Source organism: Maylandia zebra, linkage group LG5 (genome assembly GCF_041146795.1).
Source record: "Maylandia zebra isolate NMK-2024a linkage group LG5, Mzebra_GT3a, whole genome shotgun sequence".
In the NCBI taxonomy this organism is placed as follows: domain Eukaryota; kingdom Metazoa; phylum Chordata; class Actinopteri; order Cichliformes; family Cichlidae; genus Maylandia; species Maylandia zebra.
Genome location: NC_135171.1, coordinates 799714 through 816303, shown reverse-complemented (window position 1 = coordinate 816303; position 16590 = coordinate 799714). Strand labels below are relative to the sequence as shown.

The following is a 16590-nucleotide window of genomic DNA, read 5'->3' as shown; positions in this document are numbered from 1 at the left end:
TCTTTCCAACACTCCATTGTTCCAACAGATTGGAAAATTGCTGCAGTTACACCAATTTTCAAAGCAGGTGTGAAGACTGACATGGCTAATTGTCGCCCCATAAGCATACTCCCGGTCATATCTAAAATAGCTGAGAAGTAGGTGGTGAAACTCCTCACTGCTCACCTAGAAAACACCCAACCCTCATTACATCCATTGCGGTTTGGCTTTCGGGCACATCACTCCACAGATACTGCCCTGTGTCTGTTAGTGGAGAACTCGAAAAGCCTGCTGGACAAGAGTCCCTGTGTTGGAGCTGTATTTTTAGATCTGAAGAAGGTTTTCGACTCTGTAAACCATCAGATATTGTTGTCCAGATTGACTCAGTTTAATATCTCCAGTCAGGCTCTTCAGTGGTTTGCCTCATATCTCTCACACAGGAAACAGTGTGTGGTGCTGGATGGGGTTAAATCTCCATATTTAGACTGTGATACAGGGGTTCCTCAAGGATCTGTTCTTGGGCCCTTATTGCTCTCTCTTTTTATCAATAACTTACCTGAAGTCCAAATATATTTGCTCAAATGTATGCGGATGATGCAGTTATACGTAACTATATATACGTAAATCTTTTTTTACATTTCTGTTCATTAACATGCACTGCCCTAAATAAATAAATTAAATTAAAGTAAAGCTAGTTTTCAGCTACGAGCCCGACACGGAACCCAACGTATTAGCCAGAGGTCCCTTTACTACGGTTCGGAGCCGCTGACCTGTTTTATATACCCGTGGAATAGTTTTCTATACGAGATCGCTGCAAAAAGTGCAGCCTTACCTAATGTCCACCTACTGTTACTCATAACCTTTTAATTAACCTTCCCAACACTGTCAAAAGGTTAGCACCTCATACCACAGTGCACCAAAAGCAGTCTCATGAAAGCTCGGAAGGACAAGCCCAGAGCCCAAACCAGACAGTGTAGGAGATGACAAGGTTAGCAATTGTATGGTGAAAATTATACTTTTAGTTAACTTGATTGGCAAAAAGAAAAGTAAATACAAAATCTGCTTCTCACATATAGGGCATTTCCAAGATTTTGTTTTCAAAACTTCTTCAATTTCTTTCATTACAGCTGTCCTGTGCCAGATGTTCTGTTGACCCACAGTGAGAGGCATCATTTCAGAAACACCAGGAAGACTGAAACTCTTCATGTAGCTGAGTATATTCAGTGTTTAAAACAGAAGTTGTGCAGGTCTGAGATCAGCAGTTTTCTGAAACACCAAACGGAGGTCCTGTTAATGCTGATGTACACAGTAAAGGGGGTGATTAATGCTTTTGACTTTTTGTATTTAAATTTATCAATAAAACAGCTGCAGCTTTCACTGACAGCACATGTGGTATTTTAACCTTTCTACTGTTTTCTTCAGTTAATTACTGAAGAAAACTACAAAGAGTTACTACAAAGATTGAAGATATAGGATGATCTGTCTGCTGTCATTGGGTGGTGCTGAGGTCTGAATCTGAGGATGGCTCCTGTAATCACAAACAGAACAGAATCATCACAAACTGAAATATAAAGTTTATCTCTCAAATCTGAAATAGAGCTGATCCTTCTCCGTCCTCACACACTCGGGATCTGAAGTTGTTCAGTCCTACAGCTCTGCCGACAGCTGTTTATTTTTTATTTGTTTTAAAGGCCTTACTAACACATTTTCTAACATCATGTTTACCTTTGAGTTGTTGATGCTTTATAAATGGACATCTGCAAAGATGAGATGATGGAGCAGGTTTCAGTCGAGGTTCAGTCTGCTGCTGCATCCTGGTCACAACATACGGAGGTGTTATCAGCTCAGTATTGAACAAGAAACATTAATGTTTCAAATTATTTGTCCTAAAGATGCAAGCTGTACAGAGTACTGCACATGTGACTTTGTGAACATAATTCATTAAAAATAATTTGGACAGTTTTTTAACCTGAATATTTGTAACAAACTCAGTAAAAAAAATGCTAAAAACAATAATCAGAAGAAAAATGTAACATTTTAACTTAAGCTGACAAGCAGAAGTAGTTGGTTTCAGTACATAAGTATCGGGCTTTGCTATTTAATCCGTAGCTATTGACCAATGAGGGGTACCTGAAGTGCCAGGTTTTTAAAAATTGTCATTAATGTCGTTCCACATGTGGAAAGCGACAGAAAACTTGCTGCTGTTTGCACATATTTAATAATCAGCTCTGCACAGGAGCAGAAGCAGAGTCCAGCCTGTTGCTCTTACAGTATAATACTCATAATAAAAGTACCGTGGTTAGTCACTGAGCAGCCCCGTGCGTTTCTCTTGATTTCTTTAGTCAGGGTAAATTCATTCACCTGCACGGGTTAGCTAAACAAACTATACAAAACAAGTTTCCTTAGCTAGCTAGGTAGCTAGGTAGCTAGCTAAGGACCTAAATTACGGATTAGCTTACAAACACATTTAACTTACCAAAAATAATGCGGTGGTGCCTCAGGTCCTCCTGTCCGGTAGTCCAATTTACTGAAGAACACCTCAGGCTCTCACTTTGTCAGTAATGTAAATGCTGGACCTCTCAGCATCTGCCATTCCCGAACAGACACATGCAAGTTTGTCCGTGACCGCAGCCGTGTCGTCAGTGTTTTCTCCAGTCATTGGTCAACATTATAATATATGCAAATACATGCAGGTTGGAATCCCCGCCTCCCCAGCGCGCCCCCGGACACCAAAACAGTGCCAGCAGAGTGAAACTGAAAAATGGTTTGAAACCGAAAAATGGATTGAAACGGAAAAGTGGATTGAAACCGAAAAAAAATGGATTGAAACTGAAAAAAAAAATTTGTAAGCAAAAATAAAAAAATTACAGTTTCAATTAATTGTTTTTCACTATCAATTATTTTTTTTCACTTTCAATACAAGATTTTTCAGTACATTTATTTCAGCTACAATATTTTTTTTCGGTTTCAATATTTTTTTTGGTTTCATTTCAAGGTGGCATTGTTCTGATTCCATACGTTAGTGCCCTCACTGACACACAAAACAAAACGACTACACAACAGACTAACTATACACTCCACGTTAAACGTCAGAAATCTTCCACTTCTAAAAACTCTCTGTCTCTCTCACACACATTAGCTCGCTCTGTCTCGCTGGCATTACCGTCACTCCCAAAACTTTTCTTTCTCCTACGTGACGCAGAAAGTTTCCACTGATGGGAAAAAAGATCTCCCTTAATCTTTTTTTTTACTGTTTTTGCACTGTCTTTAGATAAGGCTTTAAAACACACACACACACACACAAAACCATGATGGCAGTATTTAGAAAAAAGCATGGCATATATATTTTTTATCATAACTCTGGATTTACTGGCCTGTGATTAAAATTTAAAAACCGGTGTATACTTTGTAGTCCGAACTTTCAACACGGGCTGAAAGACTCAGCGTGGCTGCAGCTTGTTGCTGTGTCAGCTTAAATCAGTCATGTGGTTTGGAGGTGCAGCGTGTCCGTGGACCATGGAGGGTTAATAACACTCACCTTCATTCCATTTCCAGAGCGTAATTATGGGCTCAAATTGTGGTCATAAATATTTTGTACTTGTAAATCAGTTTTGTACTTGTAAATCAGGATTTGTATGTGTAAAAAGAATTTGTGTGTGTGTAAAAAAGTTTTGTATGTGTAAAAAGAATTTGTGCGTGGGTAAACAAGATTTGTATGTGTAAAAAAGATTTGTGTGTGGACTTAGCCAAAAAATACGTGAGAAAGTCTGCACTCAGGATTCAAGTTACAAGTAAGAATTTTGACCCTATTTTTCTTCCTTTCATCTGATTGGCCAATGTCATGTCAATCACAAATTTAACTATCCAATCAGAGAAGAGATGGGTTTGGCTGTCAGAGGGGTGTTTTTTTGAACTGCAGGTCCTTGAAGGGTAATACAGTTTGAAGCTGGAGGATATCTATATAAATATCCAATAGAAGCTGTTGAAAGGATAAAGTTGTGGTATATCAGTGGTTAGAAATACCATTATTACTTTAGGATTAGTCTAACACGAAGTCAGTGCTGACCCGGGACCATTGCTGTTAGTCACAGTGTCCAGCATAAAGGTCCTTTCACACTGGATCCAGCATGTGCTGCTAATGCTAACTGCTAACTAAAAGTTAAGGATTCAGAATTTGTTGCGCTGGCTGCTGAGCTCTGTGGGTTTTTGCGGCAGTTCTACCTGTACTATATGCACCTGCTCCTTGTCGTTTCTATCTCTGACTTTATGTCCTCTACAAGAGTTTCTGGGTTTTTTTTTGCTAGTTCTTCAAATGTTCAATAAAAACACGGATGCTAATTCATAAGAAAGAAAGCTTTGTAGGTATCCCCACTAGTGAAGACTGTCATTTCTACAACACTGCCCCCCCCCCCCCCCCCCCCCCCCCCCCCGGAGTTTCGCAGCGCTATTGAAAAGGTTCGGGAGGTCCCTGTGTTAAGCACGTAAACCTGTGACACAAAAATCACCAAACTGAGACACCCACAGACTATTTCCCTTCGTGGTGATGAAGGAAAATGCTGGGCTGGCATGTAAAAGGGCATTTATTCCCTTCAAGGACCTGAAGCTCCATAATAAGCTCCATCCCCTCCAACAGCCAAATCCATCTGTTCTCTGATTGGATAGTTAAATTTGAGATTGACATGACATTGGCCAATCAGATGAAAGGAAGAAAAATAGGGTCAAAATTCATACTTGTAACTTGAAACTTGAGTGCAGACTTTCACACAAATCTTTTTTACACACACACAAATTCTTTTTACACATACAAAACTGATTTACAAGTACAAAATATTTATGACCACAATTTGAGCCCATACGTAACAACCAACAACCTGTGTGAAATCTGAAATTCCCATGGTGTTGTTCAAAATGGGCAACTTCCAGCGCCGCTCTGAGCTGGCAGCCAGTATCAGCAGCTCCAACCTGACCAAGTCCTTTTTTCTCTTTAATATATGTTTCTTTATTGTTTTTGTGTTTATTGTTTTTGTTTTTCTATTGCAGACTGCTGTCCCCCACAATGGAGCTCAGAATTCTATGGACAATGGTGTTCTTTATTACATTTTTTACGGCGTCTTTGTCCGGAGAGCGCGTGGAGGTCCGACCTCCCATTGTTTACAGCAGGGTTCAGCTGTTAGCCGTCGGAGCATTCGCTGCCCTGCCTACAGCCGAGCAAGCTAACATCCCCCGCGAGGTGATGAGGAAGAGACGCGGTACTCGGGCCAGGATCGGGCGTCGCAGTAAAGTTAGGAGATACCGGCCAGCGATTCCATCTGTTATTATGGGGAATGTGAGATCTCTCCCCAATAAAGTAGACGAACTGGCGGCTCTTACCCGACATCAGAGGAGCTACAGGTAGGGTTGCCAACTCCCTGAAAAATAAATAAGGGACACCTCGTGGCCAGGGCCGGGCGACCCAGTTGTCTTCACCCTTCCCAGTGTGGTGAATTTTCTAGCTCTTTTTTGTGTGTGAAATTATTTTTTTAACCATTTGACTTGAAGTTGATTTAAGTAGATGCATATTCTATTCTTTGTGATATGAACACATGTGAAACAAATGATCATTTAGCCATTTATTTTTAGCTCAAAATGACAACATTAACACAGTAAAACAGGTCTCTTTCTTAAACAGAAGCCTGTCATGCTTAACTTTTGAAAATATAAGTAAATCTTTCTTTAAAAGAACTCTGTCCTGCTTAACTTAAAATAATAGAAAACAATAGAAAGAAAAACATTCTTGTAACAGTGCACATTTAGTGCATTAGTACAATTGGCTTCAGTTGAGGTATTATTTCAGCTTTTCTAATGCTAATCAGCTGCTCCTGTTTGTAAACCCGCTTGTTCCCATGATTACGCATCATAACTCATCATTATTCATCGATGTATTACTTTTATGTATTAGTCATCTATTTGTTGTAATCATCTATCCTTGCAGTTGCTTATTACACAAAATAAATTATATTATCACACTTCTGGCCACATAGCGCTGATATTCACTGCACATGCCCATATTAACTTTTTCCAGCCAGGTGTTTTCCTTTTCCCATTCTTCCCTTTCTCTGAGCAACAAACATTGCTGCTCTAATGCTGGGCTCACACTGTGCGATTTTTGGCCCATTTTGAGCCGATTTTTGAGTGATCGGACCGATTTTGGCCTTCATCGTGCGTCGTGTAGTATACGTGGGGTAAAGAGAAGTGATTAACACCTCACGACCAGCTCCCGATCATCAATCGCTCGTGAGGGTCTCACCACAGGCGCTCACACTGCTCGCGCGCAAACACGTAAACGTTGGTGAAAAAGACGTTGCAGCACGGCTGTGCAGCGTGTGATCTGGACACAAGCGATGGAGGCACAACTTGTAGAACTTTGGAAAGCTCATCCGAGCCTTTTCGATGTGGCATCACAAAATTATCACGACCACAACAACCGTGAAAATAGTTGGATTTACTCTGCTGCTCAATCACAGCTGCCTGATCAATGTTTTTCATTAGCAATTTAGCAAAGTTGATGGTAGTGGTGTGTCTGTGTGAGTGAAAGACAGAGAGAGCGAGCGACAGATTTTCTGTTATAACCTTCATGTTATGGAGGCACAGTGTGAGCACTCAGGTCGCATCAGAGCATCGGGCGGTATAGTGTGAGAGTACATCGTGACATACGAACTTCTAACCCCTGCGAGTCAATCGTGCAGTTTGAGCAGGAGCTGAATAACGTGACTGAAAAAATCGCACAGTGTCTGCCCAGCTTTAGGTGTACTGTCGTCCGAGACTTGCACCGCAGAGTCGGCGTTTGTTCCCCTGTTGGCCATGCTTCTTGTTGTGGTCATCTGTTGTCTTCCGGTATTTTCTCCGCAAGCAACCTTTCCTCGACCAATGAGATGAGCGGTAATCTGAATTGTCATACTCGAATTGTCATAAGTGTGCTGTCAGCTCATTGGTCACAAAGCAGGAGAGGGGCTGGGAATTATGTTTTCAAACAAAGCGTTAATTCCATAAACATTTATAGACTACTTTTGATTCTCACTGTATTACGGGACAAAGTGCGTCCCTTATTAGCTCAATACGGGACGTGTACTTTTGTTTCTAAATACGGGACGATTCCGTATTTTAAGGGACGGTTGGCAACCCTAGCTACAGGGAGTGCAGCCTGATGTGCTTCACAGAGTCGTGGCTAACTGCGCTAACTCCGGACTCACACGTAAACATGGATGGTTTTCATCTGATCCAGGCCGACAGAACAACGGAGAGTGGTAAGAAGAGAGGAGGGGGTCTGGCTGTGTTTGTGAACGATAGATGGTGTAACTCTGGGCATTTATCTATCAAAGAGACGCTATGCTGTTAGGACATTGAGCTGCTAGCGGTTAGCATGAGACCGTACTATCTACCGCGAGAGTTTACACACATGATTATGATAGCTGTGTATGTCCCGCCCTCTGCTAGCGCTGCAGCAGCCTGTGAGGTCCTGCACACTGTAACCAGCAGACTCCAAACACAGCACCCTCAGGCCCTTTTCCTGATCTCTGGGGACTTTAATCACATCTCCCTGTCCTCCACTCTCCCCAGGTACTTGGGTTTTCACCTGAATAAATAAACTGGACTAGAGCCACAACACTGATGCTCTTTACAGGAAGGGTCAGAACAGACTCTACCTGCTGAGGTGGCTGAGGTCATTTGGAGAACAGGGAGCACTTTTAAGACCTTCTATGACTCTGTGGTGGCATCTGTCATTTTTTACAGTGTGGTATGTTGGAGCAGCAGTTTATCAGCAGCTGAGAGGAAGAGGTTGGACAAACTCATCAGAAAGGCCAGCTCTGTTCTGGGATGCACCCTGGACCCAGTGCAGGTGGTGGGAGACAGAAGGACTGTGGCCAAAATAACATCTCTGGTGGACAGAGTCTCCCACCCCATGCTTGTAAATGTTGCGGAACTGCAGAGCTGCTTCAGTGACAGACTGCTGCATCCTCGATGCATGAAGGAGTGTTTCCACAGGTCCTTCCCCCCTGCAGCTGTCAGACTGTACAATCAGAACTGCTCCCAACAAACATAGATGTTTACATCTGCGCTGTAACTGCAATAATTTAATCAACCGATTCGCACTACAACCTGGTTTGCCTCTTAGTAATTTTTATTTAATTTAATAACTGTACAGTACTCTCTGTATATAGTAACCATTGTACTTAATGTAAATATGTAAGAAAAATTGTGTATGTTTCTGTTCTGTGTCCTGTGTGCTGTTTGTTTGTATATGTGCCTTTATGACTGCTGTTAGAACGAAACTTCCCCTTATGGGACAATTAAAGGATTGTTCTATTCTATTCTATTCTATTCTATTCTATTCTATTCTAAGTGCTCTGACACAATCATAAGCATCGCTTGCTACTGAAAACAAGAAAAAAGCCAGTCCATGCTATGGGATGAACCATTTGTTAATGGTGGAGGGGGGTAACACTATGCAGTATATTCAGTTTAGCATTTATATTTACTGTTAACTGTAACTACGCTAAAAGTGTTAATGCTATCTTATTTTAATAAACAACACTGTCATATGCAAAACTAGGGTGGCACTTGGGGTGGCAAAGGCTTATTTTAGGGTGGCACTTGCCACCCCATGCCAACCCTTCTAGATACGCCCCTGAGTGGTTTACAAGTTGGGACGAATACTATGGAGACATGCTCATAGTGTTCTAGATGGAGTAATGGTCTTACCAAGAATGCTTGTTTAAAGTTGACATTGAACTGTTCTTTTCCATCTTTGTAGGGAAATTATTCTGTTGCAATATAATGAGCTAATTTAGTTGTGCTAGTAAGTGTTGGCTAATTCTATCATGTAGATAGCGAAAGCCTCTGTGAGGAACTCATTTTTTACAGTAGTGTAAATTTTCTTTTTTTGCATTATGGAAGAAGACTTATTTTCTGTTGTAATAATCACATATTAAATCATATCACATTAGTTATAGTAATATCCCTGTCTCACTTTAGTATAGTAAGAGCATTCCTGTCACCAGTTTGCATGCATGTGTTATGTTATCACAGTCAGGCCATTGTAATGGGAGACACTAAAGAGATAGTAAGACTAACCCTTCTTATAGAGGGATGTATATTTTTTAGGTAGGGGCCCTGTTGTAAAGGTGATGACATTCAGATGTCTTGCTCTTACGGGGATGACGGCTTAGCAGAAAGCAAGGTCATAATTCTCTCTGTGAGGGAGGAGGTATAGAAAAGCCTGCCTAGAAAAGCGCTATATAAATGCAATCCATTATTATTATTATTATTATTATTATTATTATTATTATTATTAGTATTATCCATCTTCATCCGCTTTATCCGAGGCCGGGACGCGGGGGCAGCAACCTAAGCAAAGAGGCCCAGACCTCCCTCTCCCCAGCCACCTCCTCCAGCTTATCCGGGGGAACACCAAGGCGTTCCCAGGCCAGCTGAGAGATATAATCTCTCCAGCGTGTCCTGGGTCTGCCCCGGGGCCTCCTCCCGGTGGGACATGCCTGGAACACCTCACCCAGGAGGCGCCCAGGGGGCATCCTTGTCAGATGCCCGAACCACCTCAGCTGAGCCCCTCCCGGATGGCCGAACTTCTCACCCTATCTCTAAGGGAGAGGCCAGCCACCCTTCAGAGGAAGCTCATTTCTGCCGCTTGTATCCGCGATCTCGTGCTTTCGGTCACTACCCACAGCTCGTGGCCATAGGTGAGGGTAGGGACGTAGATCGACCGGTAAATTGAGAGCTTGGCTTTTACACTCAGCTCGCTCTTCACCACGACGGACCGGTGCAGCGTCCGCATTACTGCAGCTGCAGCCCCAATCCGTCTGTCGATCTCCGGCTCCCTTCTCCCATCACTCGCGAACAAGACCCCGAGATACTTGAACTCCTCCACTTGGGGCAGGAACTCATCCCCGACCCGGAGTGGGCACTCCACCCTTTTCCGGCTGAGAACCATGGCCTCAGATTTGGAGGTGCTGATCCTCATTCCCGCTGCTTCACACTCGGCTGCGAACCGTTCCAGTGCGAGCTGGAGGCCCTCACCCGATGAAGCCAACAGAACCACATCATCACACAAAAATCAGAGATGAGATTCTGAGGCCACCAAAGCAAAAACCCTCCGCCACTTATTATTATTATTATTATTATTATTATGATCCTAGTGTTGCTCGGATGCTTGTCTCCACATTGCAATGTTTTTATTAAACCACTTCGAATCAAGCTCACTGGGTGTGTTGCAGGTTATTGTTAAATTTTCCATTTTCCAGCATTAATGTCAATGACATTTTAGCGTCAATGACATTAAAACTAGGTTCTTTCTTGTCTGGCTACTTGCAGAAGTGAGAACATTCCTCTGTTTCAGCCTTTGAGAGAGCTATTCATGCCTGAATTTTGTCTTCACTAATGCAATAGTCTTTTTAAGTTGTCATTGCCTCAATGCTTAGCTGACTGCAGCACAGTTACCAATTGGCACCTACAACAGAGACCACTGTTGAGGTTTAAATTTATAATCTTAAATGCTTATATACTGATTATATTGCTTTATATAAGAGAGGCCCAACTCTTAGTACTGACAGGAAATTACATGATTTTGCAGGCAGAAAGTGAAACTAAGCAGAGTGTTCGATTGAAACTTAAAGTGTGGTGTGACGTGGAGAGGAAGTATATAAATAACTAGGCTTCCTTTTTGTGCTTTAGACCTGAGATGATGATCTTTAATTTTACATATCCCGGGACATGGAGACCTGAACACACGAACACATAAAGATCATTTTTAAAGTAAAAAGACCACTTTGAGCCGTGTCTTTTTTGGCCGTAAAGAATCCAAAGAACCGAATTTAATACCACATATAACTCATATTATCAACCTTATACTAGCTATTAGTCAGTTTTGAAGGGAGATGTTTTTAAACCTTTTTTTGTTAAGCAATTTTACAGCCTGTACAGCCCTTTGGTCAACAGCTCTTGTTTTAATTGTGGGTTGTTAAACAATTAGTCAGACCATCAGTTCTTAAGATCCTCAAAACCACAGCTGAATCAAAGTTTTTTTTCTACTAACAATTATTTTTAAATGTATTTTAACTATAGTCTTAAATTATTAAATTTTAGTCTACTATTTATCTATTTATACATTATACATTAATTTATACATTAATAACTCAGTTGCTTACATACATGTGAAAATGTTCAGATTAAAGGTGTGTGTGTGTTTACAAGAATTTTATGTATTTAATATTAATTTTTGTGATGTAATGAGCTTTTGTACCAAACAAAGTTTTTTATTGCTGTTTTTACATCCCACAACATCAAGCAGTTAAATTAGCTATTACTGAATATAGCACTAACTCACCTCTCTGCAGCTGGTGCCTGCCGGACTTTAAAATGAACGTAGTGTTCGTGGGACTGGTCACTCTTTAAGGACACACAGGTGGGTTCAGGCTCATGTTCAACTCTTTGAAGGATCCTGTTAATTCAAGCTCTTTAATTAAAGCATCAAGACATGCCTAAATACAATTTTATATTCGTGTAATCTTACTTGTTTTTTAAGGACTGTTTTTGTCCAAATCTACAAATGACACCCATCAGCACGTTGCTCTTAGAGGACACACCACTGAATCCATGACTCAGTTGTTTGTCACTGTCCTCACACTGATCCATGCTGCTCAATTCAGCTCACACACACTTTCTACCTGCAGAGGAAACACAAATCATTTATGTGCACATCAACTGAAATCCTCCTTTCATCATGTGTGCTGTCCAAATATCAGCTGCTTCTTTCCTGCTTCATCTCAGTGTCAGCTGGATGCAGTCAGACAGCAGTGTGAGGCAGAGGAAGCTGCCATCAGCTGCTCTGCTATCAGTCCACTAGACCAGTGTTTCCCAACCTTTTGGAGCCATAGCACACATTTCACATTAGAAAAATCACATGGCACACCACCAAACAAAAATGTCACAAAAAGCATGTTGATCATTTTCCCCCACAAACCAGGTATAGCGGAATTGGTTCGGTTTTTCCCTAGTATACCTTTGTTTTACTTTGTTCTGATCTCTACTCATGCTAGGGCCTTCATCTGGGTCAGAATTTTCTCCAGGACCCAGGACAGACTGACTACTTTTTCTTTTCAAATATCCAATATTGCTATTACGCACTGCGCCATCACATAGCATGATTATTATGTAATTTCTTATTTGTCTTCTTCTATTTTACTGGCAGTTGGCAACCACTTAAATTAGAGAAGGCACTGCTCTTTAGTGTAAGAGGATGTAACCGTTCTGCCCATTACCTAAGCCGGTCGCTTAGAGTACTAATCAGGTATAACCAGTTAATCTTCCATGGCGCACCTAATAATTTCTCACGGCACACCTGTGTGCTGCAGCACAGCGGTTGGGAAACACTGCTCTAGATCGAGCAATGATGCACACACGAAGCTTCAGTCGATTAATATTCAGTCAGTTCAAAATGTTTGAACAACATTTTCAAACATTTCAGCTGATCCATGATTCAAAGAGGATCAGTAGGGTTAAAAGCTCCACTCTAATTATTCCTGCTGAGTTTGTGTGTAAAAAATATTCAAAATCGTATTTCCATCACATATCAGTCAGAAGTTCCTGAATGCATAATGAGCACTGTGAGAATATTTAGTTTATGAAACAAACAAACAAACAAAACCATCAGACACTGTCAGTGAATATTTGGATTAATTATCAGTGGTTTGATTAACTGGAATTCATTTACTGTCAGTAATTAAGTTTACCTCCAGATTCCTGCAGCTCTAAAACCACTCATCTATATTTACTTCATATAGTTAGCAGCATGTAAAGCAGTCAGACAGTCAAAAAAAGCACTGAAACCATGAGTACCTAATACCTGATATCCAAACACTATACATTAGCAACATCTTTTGATGAGAATCAAACAGCAACAAAAGTGATTTCAATAGTCCATAAAGGAAATATGAACTTAAGCACCTGACTACAATCAAACACTTTAAACTAGCATGACTGTGATTTTATTTTGAAAGGAAGGATAAGAAACAGCAGCAAACTTCTCTGTATAAATTTAGTGGAAAGATGACAGCTTTGTTCTAGGAAATAAGAACACAACAGTTTGTTGTGTGAAAAAAGCAAATATAAGTTAAACAGTAAAGTTCCTAAAGACAAACTGTTAAAAGAGGAAACAAAGAAAACTTACAGTTTCTGCAAACACACACACCAACAACAAGCTCCACTCCACACCTAGCCACTAAACACGGACACACAGGTGAGCTGCTTCCTGGAAGGAGGCGGGACTGCACCTGAAGAGTGTGAGAGGGCCACACCTTCATGTGTTTACTCCAGAAATATGCTGTCTGACTGCACAGACTGGCTCAGATCACTCGTGTCATGTTTCTGTGAAACACTGAAGTGATCTCGGGCCCTCCAAGGTTTGGAGGCCTATCTCCACCCACCACCACTTCCCCTGCCGGTGGCGGACTCCCTCAGGTGTCGGTGCGTTGGTGGTTCTTTGTATCTGGGGGTGGGCGTCCGGGTACACACCGGCTCACTCCTTGGCGGCCGCTTATTGGGGCTCGCTCGGGCCACTTTGGAGGTGGGGTGCCCCCGGCCTCTCGGCCTGGGGCTCGGTCACTCAGGCACGGCTGGCTGCCGGCGGAGCTCACGGGCGCGTCACTGCAACTCCCCCTGGCTTCTGCTCCGCGGCTGCTGAATGAGCCCTCATCTGGGACTCTCCTCAGCTCTTTCTGGGACAGTGGCGCGGCTGCCCCTCTGTTGGTCTTCCTTGGTCTCTTGTGTTCTGGGGGCCTCTGGAGGTCTGGAGTTTTGATCTCCTCCATACCTGCTTCATACCATAGAGGACAGGGCGTGGCTCCCCACACTCCCTAGCAGATCATTACATGGAGAAACCTTTGGAATGCAAGCATGCTGATCCACACAGGTGTGCACACAGGTGTACACATGGGTATTCACAGACGCGGACTACAGCTTTCTTGGCTGCTGCCTCAAAGCACACTGTGCGCTGTCTATCTTGCGTGCACAATATCGTTTATTATTTAGTAACTATTGATATCTATGACTAGCTAGTTTATTGTGATGGTGCTTTTTTTTTTTTCTCTTATTATGTTGCTCTTTGTTGTTTGCTGTCTTCTCTGTTTTTTTTTTCTCCATACAGGTGACCCAGGAGTTTTGTTTTTTTTGTTTGTTTGTTTTTTTCTCTCTTCCCCCCCTTCTCACCGTCTCTTCTCCCCTTTGGTTTTCTTTCTTTCTCTCCCTCTCTTTCTTTCATTCTTTCTCCCTGTCCTATCCCACAGTTATGTCTGTCCCGTTTGCAACTGAAAATAAAATAAATTCATAATTATAAATAAAGGTCAATCAAATGGACCAATATGGCAAGGCCATGATGATCCACTTGGTAAAATAAATCCGCTTGGCATCTTTCTTGGCCTCAAGACAACAATTCTGATGGCTAAAGATCCAAACGGGACAAAAAAAAAAAAAAAAAAACACTGAAGTGATGCTAACGGCTGTCGTTAGGCTCACTGACAGCAGTGCTGATGTGTTCATGTCAAACACTGGCTCAGGTCAGACTCCTTCATCCTTCTCCAGCATGAGGCCGCCCTCAGATCCACGGGAGCTCTGACCTTTGACCTCCTGACCCTAATCATTTTAGTCTCTTTGCGTCTTTAAATGCAAATCCATCCAAACTGTAGCCGAGCAAAAGAAGCTGGAAGCTGTTCTAAGAATGATGTTCATACCAGAGTTTGTGTTTCCAGCTCAGACGTGTTAAACGCTGCTGCTACATTTGTCATTTCCTGCTTTCACTTCCATCCATGTCAAAATGCTGAACTCATCTTATCTCTTTAATGCAGTAAAACAGGAGCTGTAAGTCTGACATTTATTTACTGTCATCACAAACACACACAGCTGGATTAGCACCCAACTTTGATTAAACATTTATTTAGCATTGAGATGTCAATCTTGACCATAAGTCATCCCCTGCTCCTGGTCTCCCGAGGCAGATGGGTCCAGGGTGGCCAAACAAAGAGCAATTCAGACGATTCATAAAAAGGAAATAAATCATTACAGAGGTCCCACTCTGGAGCCAGGGTAGAGAAGTCAAGTGCCCGGTAGCTGGATCTCAGCCCATGGGATTGGCCCAAACTGAAGATCTGAACAACCCTGACGGTCCTCCTTCAGGAGGTTTAGTTTATTTGAACCTCTCACTGGGGCTACTGTCAGGATATCCGTAACTGAATCTTTGGCTTCTCTTTATTCTCTGACATAGAAGATGAAGATGGACAGATTAGAGCTTCCTACCTGTAACAAATCCATCACAGAGTCCTGTTCAAATCATGAAGTCAGAGCTCCTGCTCACCATCACTCCCCGTCACCACCACCCCCACTCACTGCAGGTTACAGTAAACTAGGGTCCAGGTGTGGATGGTTATTAGCTTCTTGACTCACCACAACATCTCTGAATATTTGTGAAAACCTACAATGATTGATATTTATGATTATCAGTTACTAAATATTTTCAAGGTTATTTTACAAATCCAGACTGAACCAGATAGAGTGACAGGAAACTCATCCAGTGTTGGGACTAACGCGTTATTAAGTAACGCGTTACAGTAACTACGTTATTATTGTGGTAACGAGCACGGTAACTAGTTATTATGCCAAAATCAGGAACGCGTTAGTCGTTACTGGGATTTAGATAGGGTCGTTACTCGTTACTTCGTGTGGTGGCTATCGCGGAGCTTCCACAGATTCAGTAACATTAGCAAGTGGTGGAGGCCAGCAGGTGGATGAGAGAAAGCAACACGTTCTCGATGAAGGAAAAGGGACGCAGAAGGAAAAGAGACCCGAGGCGGCCGCCGGTCCAAGTGTGAACTGAACTTCAGGTAAGAAGTTATGACCTGCAGTCTCTCTGGGTCAGATATGAACCAAGTTTAGGTGGAGTTTATTTTCGTTGTGCTGACTTTTTCCGTACTGCGTGCTAGCTAGCATGACGGAGTTTCTATACAGCTGGGTGGGTGCTATGAAGTTAATGATGTTGAACTTTATTTTGTTCATAAGTTATTAGAGTTGCCAACCGTCCCGTCTGGTATTCAGAGAAAATATTACGCGTTTGTTATTGAGGTGAAAAGGAACAGTTTGTCCCGTAATTCAGCTGCAATGAAAAAGACACAAAGCTGGAGTTATTCTGTGTCTTTGCTGCACAGCTGCCTCTTCTTCTCTCATTCTCCCCCCTCCCTCTCCCGTTTCTACTTCAATCATGAAAACTGATCAATGATCAGCTGATCGGCTCTCTTGTTTGTTTATCGCTCACTTTGCGCCGAAAGAGGAAACCAGCGGATGTCGCGCTAAACAACAGCAGCACGTTTAAGCTTGATCAGCTGTTGTTAGAATTTAATATTCATTTCTAGTATCAGCTGATGTTTGCTGGAGCCACAGCTGCAAAAAAGCTGCTGGTCATGATATCGGTTTGTATATCTGGTGAGAGGGAAACATGAAGATGAAACCAGGAGATGTCCTTACTGAATCATCAGAGCTGAACAGGTGATGGAGAAACAGGTTTACCTTTTAGGT

At 42.1% G+C, this 16590-nt stretch overlaps 1 protein-coding gene across 2 annotated transcripts in view; it reads right to left on the bottom strand.

Moving 5' to 3' along the window:
- LOC143418546 (protein NLRC3-like) overlaps positions 1-13296 on the bottom strand; it is a 45766-nt gene extending 32470 nt beyond the window's left edge. The window contains exons 1-3 of one of the 2 annotated variants that reach the window (XM_076883612.1): positions 13199-13296; positions 11543-11696; positions 11357-11470 (exon numbers count right to left, since the gene is read on the bottom strand). In XM_076883612.1, the coding sequence (XP_076739727.1) occupies positions 11357-11470; positions 11543-11664 (236 nt within the window). In that variant the 5' untranslated portion in view covers positions 11665-11696; positions 13199-13296. Of the gene's footprint in view, positions 1-11356; positions 11471-11542; positions 11697-13198 lie in introns of those variants that run through there. The other variant, XM_076883613.1, reaches the window with a different exon arrangement.
- Between the last annotated feature and the right edge of the window lie 3294 nt (positions 13297-16590).